An 8,915-nucleotide genomic window follows, 5' to 3' on the forward strand; every position below is an offset into this window, starting at 1 on the left:
GTGAAAATACAGAAGCTGCCTGCATAAGCCCCGCCTTCGCGCGCGACTTGACCCCAGGGTCCCCGAGCAAACTGAGCCCTGCCTTCTGCGCCCCCTGCACTTCGTGTGAGGGCACCGGACGTGTGGCTGGTTTCCCTCCCTGTCTTCTCCCTGGGCCCAGTGTCCCCAAGAGATGTGGCTCAACGTCCTTGCAGTGATTTGCGGAGGGAGGTGGGGTCTGATAGCCCAATAGGGATACTGCTCTGCACCTCGCCCCCATCGCCGATGTAAATGAAGACGCCAAAGGGGGATTGAAAGACCGACGATCCAATCGTATTTGCGTTTTAGAAAGAACAGTAAGTGGGCAGTGTGGAGGTCAAGCCTGCCAGCAGGGAGACCTGAACAGAGGTAAGGAGAGAAATGATAGAGACCTGAGATAAAGTGAGACAGGGCTAATGTCAAATGTGAAAAATCAGAATGCAAAACTAAAATCCCAATTTAGTAAATATACATGCATTGAAATCCTAGAACAACATACCAAAATGTAAATACTCATTATCTCTATGTGATGGCATTGTGGGTGATAATTTTTTTGTGTGTGTTTTCCCGCAAATATTCGACAGCGACCTTATATGGTATTTTAAATCAAAAATAAATGTTTAAAAGTTACATGAAATTTCCGACAGTGATTGTCAGGTTAGTTTTCTATTTTCCTCCCTTGTAACCATCAGGAAGGACATAAAGCTGAGCTATATCCTCAAACCTGTTGGATTTTCCCTCAAAACAGACCCTAAATCAGCCCACTTGTCTCCCTCTCCATTGCTAGTCTCCAGTGGGAGCCACCATCTCTCCCTGAACTCCTTCAAAAGCTTCCTACCTGCCTTTCTTCTACGAATTTTCCTCCGGAGTCTGCTCTTCACACGGCAGAATCAGGTCTTATTTTTTAATATAAATAATATCACATCCCTGCTTAAAATCCTAAAACGATTTCCCATCGCCCTTGGAATCAAATCTAAACTCTTTGCTATAGCTTACGTCAGCTGATGGTCGTTGACGCCAATTCAATGCTAATAGGAATCCCCAATTTGAGCTGTGCTGAAAAAGGACACTTTATCGGGTGCAAACAGCTTAACTGTGACCCAGCCCAGGAACAACAATAGTGTTAGAGCTCAATTGAAAAGCAGTAGGTTGTGCCACAGCAGGGCCCTGAGGTGAGGCCCCTATCTGGCTAGACAGCTCTGTTTTGCTCCGCTCCGCCTGTTCCAATCCACTCCGATCTGCTCCACCTGCTCTTCTCTGCTCTGGTTCAGGGAGACATCTTAGGTGTTTTGTCTTCAGCGTTTTGGCTCCATCCCGGGAAATACAAGTCTTCAGTCTTTCCTTGGAAAGGAAAATGTGGATTTCAAGATGAAACTCCCCGCCCCTGGTCCCTGATTGGTCTGTCCTTATGCAAATGAGGACTACAAGTCCTCACAGTGTGATTGGTCCAAAAAGCGCCGTTCTGATTGAACAGAATGGAGCTGCTCTGATTGGTGGATGAAGTCGCCGATGAGGCTATAGTTGCACAGCTCCAATTGGATGAGGAAAGCCTCACTCCTATTGGTTGAAATAGGATTTCAGGAACTCCTTTATAAGGGCTGGCTCAGGCGACAGGAACTGAGGGTAGGCAGGCCGTACAAGCAGGCTTCAATTCCCTGAAGTGTGGCTTGTGTGAGAGCATCCTGTTTAGAAACAGCTACTAGGCTCTGTTCGATTTTAATTTGAGCCCAGTTAGCCACTAGAAGCCTTTCTTGGTAGGTATCTTCTTTCCCAGGGTCCATACTTCTAAAAGCCCTGGGTGACTTGGCTCCCAACTTCTCCATCCTCTACCCTCACCTGCCTCCTTTCTAATTCTCTGCAGCCTCTGGGGCCTTTTCTCTGCTCCTGACCAGGGGTGATCTGCCCCCAGCATTTTGCACTTACTCTTCTATTGGAAAGACTGTCTCCAAAGCTTGTCATGGCTGACTTCTTATCATTAGGATCTTGGCTCCAGTGTCACCTCTGAGAGGACTTCTGGATCACTAGTCTAATGTACTACCCCCAGGCATGCTTCATCACAGTTACTCATTTTAATTTGCTGCGTAACATTTCTAATAACCCGAAATTATAATCTTGCTTTGTCCACTTTTATGTCATTGATATATCATCTCTGGCACCTTCTTCTGTTGTTCAGTGCAGTTTATGAAATAGGTAGTTTGTTGCTCGTTGAATGAAACAGTATTACAAGGTACAAAACTCTATCACTATCTTAGAGGCAGTCATCTGCAGTAGGAAGTTACTTCACAAATATGAAGTAACATGTACAAAGTTACGCACTGTAACATCTTTGGCAATAGAAAGTTATTGGACACAATATGCACGTCCATTAACAAGGAATTGGCGAAATAAACGGTGATACATTCATACAATAGTCCTAAGAAGCAGTAAAAAAAAAATTAAAATCTTTAATGAAAATTAAACGATTTCCAGGATTTTTTATGTGAAAAAAGCAGAGCGCAAGGACACACACACACTCACAGACACACATATTTATTGGGGGAAAAGAGACACAGAAAGGAGAAACCCAAAACTATTTAAAATGATCATCTATAGAAGGCTGACATGGGTATGGGATTTCTTGGAATATAACTTTTTGTGCAATTTTGACTTTGAACCAGGTAAATATTTTACATGTCCAAAAATACATTTAAAAGAGTGAAAAATCAAATGTTAAAATTGAATAAAAGCAAAAATGAATGAACCTAACAGCGTATCCAATTTATAACAAAACCACACAGGTGCCCTTTAAACTCAGCTGTCTGACTGTACTCCCTTCACGGCCTATAGTCTAAGGACAAAAGGCACTGGCCTTACTTTCGGGATGTTTGTTGTCAGCAAGGGTAGCGATGAAGCTATTTGGGCGTATTTTAAGACAGACCCTATCTGGTAGAACAAATGAGTAAATATATCGATGCTGTTAGGAACGAGAATTCTCAGTGTGGAATAAGGAAGGTAACAGAGAACTGTGATGCTGGAGATTGCAGTATGAACTCTTAAAAAATATATTTCTGAGTTTTGTTCAGTGAACGAGTCTAGAAGTAATGACACCCCAGTAGCAATAAGCACACCCTGCACTTGGACCTTGGTTTTCTTGATACCATTCTCTACTAAAAGGAACCAGAACTCCTCGGAGAAATGGCTGATTCTAGGGCTCGGGCAGGAAAGAATACAAGATGAGCCCGGAGCACCTTGTAGTGCCGGAAAGTAGAGAAGGGCTTTAAAAATAAAAGGACAAGGCATGTTAAAGGGACACAGGGGTAAATTGGGAAGAACCAAAGCTAGAAGAATTTGAGCATCCAAAGGATATTAAACCTTTTGGAGAGGAGTATGACTGGAAGGGGCACCAGGGAAGATGCGGGAGTGCTGTCAATATCCTATATTTCGATCTGGCGGGGATACATACGTTGGTATATTCAGCTCAAGTCCATTGAGCTGTATAGTGATGATTTATGCACATTACCGTATGCATGGTATAGTCTAATAAAAATGACACTCTTGGATTCTAAGTTGTTAATTTCAAAAAAAAAAACCACCAATGCGTCCGCTGTGATAATTAAGAAAAGAGAGAAGGAAAAAAGGAGAAATATAAACTAATAATTGTACGAAGGAAAAGAGTATCAGAAAACTACCATTTGCAGCCACCAGTGCAATTCATTTAAGCAAGAATCATCCTTGGATGATAAAACCATTAGATAAACGTTGTTGGAGAACAGGATATTCACAGGGTCTCAAGGTTTTACCCCAGATTACTTGCAAATTAGGTAGGGAAAATGCAACTTTGCAACAGAGAGACCTGGTAGCCTCCATTTCAATCACGTGATCAAATCAGCCAAGCCTCCCTAATAGTGGGACAGCCTGACCCCAGTGCCTCCTGGGGGCGGGGGAAGGGGGAAGGAGAAAGACACACAGCATCTCCTCAGCGGCACTCTTGTCAAAACACTTAAGCTGAACCTAACGAGGAAGGAATCAGGTAAATCCAGACTCTGGAACATGATACAAGGTGACTGCTCTGGACTAGTTAAAAAATATTGTTGCCTGATTGCCTATGGAGAAGGGAGAGTTGGGAGAGGCTTCCTGTCGTTAAAAGCCCAGGTGAGTGGCATCGCCATTCATCGAGGCAGGCCGATGCGAGGGGCCAAGAGAGAAGAGACTTTGTTTCCCAGTCCCAGTGCCGCCAGCATTTGGGACGCGGCAGGCACTCAGTGACGGCGTGCTTGAAGAATGAAGGTGTCTGCAGAAGGGCCAGAAGCTGTCTGGGAATGAAACCCTAGACATGTGGCCTGGAGCTCAGGGGAGAGGGCCGGGATGAGCCTCAGACACCAGAGTGAGGGCGGACAGTCCCCCCGGGCAGTGATACGGAGAGAGAAGGGCTCTGGGGACAGCGCCCTGGAGCCCCCCAACGTTAAGAGGTGTGTGGGCGGGTGTGTGTGTGGAGCAGGAAGAATCAGCAAAGGAGCCAGAGGAGTGAGCAGTGAAGTGAAAGCAAAAGCAGGAAGAGAGTCACCTGGTCACCCTGAGGCCGGGCGTGTGGACAGGGTGGGGAGGGGGTCAAGTCCCCAGAAGCCCAGGGCGGCCACTTCAGCTGGACCGTAGAGGTAGACAGGGCGGCTGTCTCTCCTGCAGGCTTTTCAGGGCCCGGAGCTCTGATGCCTTCCACAGCTGTCGCATCTGAGCTGGAAGTGCCTGGCCTGGCTTAGCAGTGCCCCCTGTTGGACCTATTGGAGCTGGCAAGGCTTGGTTCAGGCCAGGCCTGGATGGGAGGTCTGCAAGGCACCAGCAAATTGTGGGCACAGCTAATCTGTAACCTGGGCACCACTAACTCAACAAACCCACCCCAAAGCAAACGCTACTCTCCTCTGACTCTGCCCCTCCTCCCTGGGCCCTTGAGAAATGGCACCACGAGCATCTCAGTCCAGGTGCTAGACCTTTTCTGTCAGAGGCCACCACTTATTCTGCCTTTTCCTAGTGTCATTGCGGTCACGACAGGCCTGCGAGCTGAATCACATCCCTGGGGGTCAAAGACTGCCCGAGGCCCCTCCTTGCGAGGCAGGCGATGGGCCTCAGGGGCCCACAGTGGGAGGGGGACAAGTAGCAGAGGGTGGGGTGGTGCCCACCTCTGAGGTAGACATTTGCCTAGGAGGGGACACAGCACCTGCAGTAAACATTCTGCTACCCGTTGCAGGATGTCATCATTTGGGACCTGCAGGCGTACGCGGGGCCGTCCCCAGACTCCAGGCGCAAAGGTGGTGTGTAGCCTGTGGCTGCTCCATCTTCGCGTGGAGTCTCTAGCCTCCTCTCATGATGGCACGAGGCCTGGACCAGAACCTCCCCGCCCCTCCCCAGCTGGGCCTCCCATCTCCCATCCCTGCAGCATATCCTCCCTCCCCTGTCTTCCCGCCACCAACCCGCCCATCCCTGCCCTGCCACACACAAACTTCTGAAATGAGGGGTCCCCAGTTACCATCACCGCCTCCTCCCCTCCCCGCTGGAGCTGCTTCTTGCTCCCAACATTACCAACAATCTTCCTGTTACTAACGCAGAGGAGACTTCGCCCCGCCCTCGCTCTGCCTCTTGGCAGCACTAGACAACATCCCCGTTCTGGCAGCCATTCTTGGCTTCTGACTGAGTTCTCCCTGTGGCCTCTACTGCATCTCCAGTTGGTAAAGATCCTCAAGGCCCGGTCCTCTCCCATCTTTTTGTGCCACACTCTCTGGGAAGCCACCTCTTCCATCTTCATAGCTTCTAGGATGTCCTGTTCACAGGTAGCTCCCGATCGTCATCGTTAAAGGTTACAGAGGGCTCCGGACTCAGAGTGGGCCTGGTCCCAGTCAGTTTCCTTCGGCGGGGCTCCCATCATACACCCTGGAGACTCCACTGTGTCCACATCCAGCTCCGTCTCCCCACCGAGTTCCTGACCCCATGTCAAACTGCCCAGCAGATGTCTCTTAACCACCAGATGGCTTTGTCACCCCCGAGCTGGGAGCCACTGGCACAAGGGACTCAACAACGACCATCTCTAGGGTCTAAAACGTGCATCTGCGTGTGTCACCCCCTTGCAGTGGACAGCTGCTGTTTGGGGGCACCATTCAGCCCTCCCCGAGGACCTGGCTTTTGTTGAGAATGTCTCTCTCCCTCCCACAGACCATGGGTGTCCAGGGGGCTGGCCTCCCACCACGCGCCCCACCCCACCCCCAGCCAAAATGATTGGAGGCATGACCCAGTTCTGACCAATGAAAGGACAGCATTTATTTGCTGGGGGCATCCGGGGGAAAAGAAGCTACACTACAGGGCGCGAAGGTGCTCCTTGCTGGAAGGTGCTCCCTGCTGGCTGTGAATGAGGGATTCAGTGGAAGCTGCAGGCAGCCAACTTTTGATCCTGAGGCGGCGGCCTGGGACGAAGCAGACACTGCAGAGTGCAGAGGGGAGGTAGGAAGAAACTGGGTATTTGGTGAAATTATTCATCTGCTGCCAATACCCCTGGACTTCTTAGTTTTGTAAACCAGTAAGTTTCCTTTATTGTTTAAACCAATTTCCTTTATGGTTAAACCAATTATTGGAAACCGAAAGCAGCCTAGCTAATATAGTTCTTTTTGGATCAAAGTCAAAGTCTCACATTCACCTTTAGTGCTATTTAAAATTTCAACATAAACTTCCTGACTCAAAATAAATGAGAGCAAGTCTATCACATGAGCCGCCAGACCACATAGGCTCCTAAGCAGGTCCAGCTCTCAGGTGAGGCCAGGGGCTTTCGTCTGCTCTTCAAAGCCTTCGCCCATAGGGCCTGTCTGTCATCTCAGCCTAGAGACTCAGCGTTTGCCCAAGGTCCGGGCAGGAGGGTCTTGGGTGGGGAGGGTGGTGGGGCTGGAGCATCCTCCCGTGCACATGGCTCCCTTCCGGCCTCACCTGCACTGGGTGTCCTCCTCCAAGAAGCAGCCGCCTAGATGACCTCTAATGCCCGCACACCAGGCAGGGTGGGAGGACCAGTGCCACCGGCCCATGCTTCTGCCCCCTCCCCGGCACCCCAAGATTCCTCTCAGGCAGCGAGGGCGTGCAAGATGAAACCCCTCCGCACACGTGGCAGGGAAGGGTCCGCTTCCACGCTGTGGGTGAGCACATGGTGTGGGGGCCTGGCTGAGGCCTGGCTCTGCCACTGCCTTGCTGTCACCTGTCATCTCCAAGGAGCAAGAACTGCCTGCGCCCAGGGAGAGACGAGCAGAGGGGGTGCTCAGGGAAGACCTGTGACAGGAAGGGCCAGGAACCCCCATCTCTGGGCCACACTTGGCCAACACTTGGCTTTTGGCCTCAGTCTGTTTATGGAACACGAAGCGGGGGGGGGACTGCTGTAGACACCTCCCTCTCCCTGGGGGCCGGGGTAAGGACGAAGGAAATTGAGGTTTAACGAGCGGCCTCACTGGGCAAAGTCAATGGCTGGGGACCAACACGATACAGGGACTTGCCTGAGGTCACACCACAGAGCTGAGCGATGTTCATCCCCGACTCCTCCCCAACCTGCTTTTCCTTCATCGAGCGCACACTGGTGGCAGCAGCTGAGGGGGCCCAGGGCTGGCTGTCACTTGGCCTCCTGCCAAGACCAGACCTGCCAGAGATCTGGAAAGGAGTCACTTGAGGGTTTATTCTCAGTGGGCTAAACACAAAATGCCAAAGCCCAAGTCTCAGAATCTTCCGAACAGCCCCTTCCTCCTTCTCATCCTGAGGCACTTCTAGAAGCTGGCTCGACTCGGATTCTGGCTCCCCCGCTTCTGTGCTAGGAGCCTCGGCTGTCTCACCTCCTGTGCAAGGTGCAGGAGCAAACCCGGGTCAAGTGCTTTGAGTGGTGCCTGGCACCTAGCAAGAGCTGGCCACAGGTACCTGGGTACCTGCCAGCTATTATTATTATGAGCCAAATTGCAACATGAGAACACATTTAATGCTACATGCAGCTTGCAGCCTGGCCAGGTTCGTCCCCATGCTCCACGAATCCTATTTGGAGAACCCTTTCTCCATAGCTTCGGTGACTTCGGGGTGCAGGAAGCGGCTAGCTAAACGTTCGATGTCATCCAGGGTCAGGCGGCTCAGGGACCTCTCATAATCCTGAGGAGAAAAGGCCAGGAGGGTTCAAGGACTGCCAGTGGGGGTACACAAAGACAGAGGCAGGGGCTGGGAGCAGCTGGGACAAGAGTGGACGTCTGGGGCTACCCTTCTCACCCTCTGTAGCTGGTCCAGGACTCTGCTGGCATCTGCGGCACTGAAGTGGCGGGCCAGAACTTTGGCGATCAGTTGCCAGGCCGGTGGGCGTGGGGGTGAGGCCTCGGCCAGTCTGCGGGCGGCTGCAGTTTCTTCCAGCAACACCTTCTCCAGAGGTTTGACCACTAGGTTGAGCTTGGAATTGGGCCCGATGCTGTAATCGGAGAGTCTTTTCCCATCTGCCAAAAAGAGATGGATGAAGTCGTTACCCACCGCGGTGGGGGTGGGCTCGGGGGAGTGCTGCGGCATCTGGCTCAGGAGGGTTCTGCCACCGCCGCGAGGGTCAAGTGGCCGATCGATGTTCCTTCCATCCATCACACCGCTGCCCTGGCTCGGCCTGGACACCCCTTCCCCCGACTTCCTGCGGGGCTCCCTGGTCGTCTCCTTTCCCCGTTACCTGCCAGGGCCTTGCCCTTGAACAGCAGCCGCTGCTGGCGCACGGGGACGTTCAGCTTTTCGGACACCAGATGTTTCAGTGTGGACACCAGCTCGTCCTCCGACACCTGGCCGGGCCGAGGGTGGGAACAGGGGTTGAGCCCGCGCGGCCCCTGCTGAGGGCACCTCTCCCGGCCTCCCCGGCGCGGCTGGCCCGCCCGCTGCGTCCCAGCCCTCGG

At 51.7% G+C, this 8,915-nt stretch overlaps 1 protein-coding gene across 1 annotated transcript in view; it reads right to left on the reverse strand.

Moving 5' to 3' along the window:
- Positions 1-7,962: 7,962 nt before the first annotated feature.
- The window catches only part of UBL4A (ubiquitin like 4A), a 20,015-nt gene continuing 19,062 nt past the window's right edge, over positions 7,963-8,915 (reverse strand). The window contains exons 3-5 of the mRNA XM_023520654.1: positions 8,699-8,849; positions 8,263-8,480; positions 7,963-8,148 (exon numbers count right to left, since the gene is read on the reverse strand). Of these exons, the coding sequence (XP_023376422.1) occupies positions 8,038-8,148; positions 8,263-8,480; positions 8,699-8,849 (480 nt within the window). The 3' untranslated portion in view covers positions 7,963-8,037. The remainder of the gene's footprint in view (positions 8,149-8,262; positions 8,481-8,698; positions 8,850-8,915) is intronic.

This window comes from Pteropus vampyrus, unplaced genomic scaffold (genome assembly GCF_000151845.1).
Source record: "Pteropus vampyrus isolate Shadow unplaced genomic scaffold, Pvam_2.0 Scaffold275, whole genome shotgun sequence".
Taxonomy (NCBI): domain Eukaryota; kingdom Metazoa; phylum Chordata; class Mammalia; order Chiroptera; family Pteropodidae; genus Pteropus; species Pteropus vampyrus.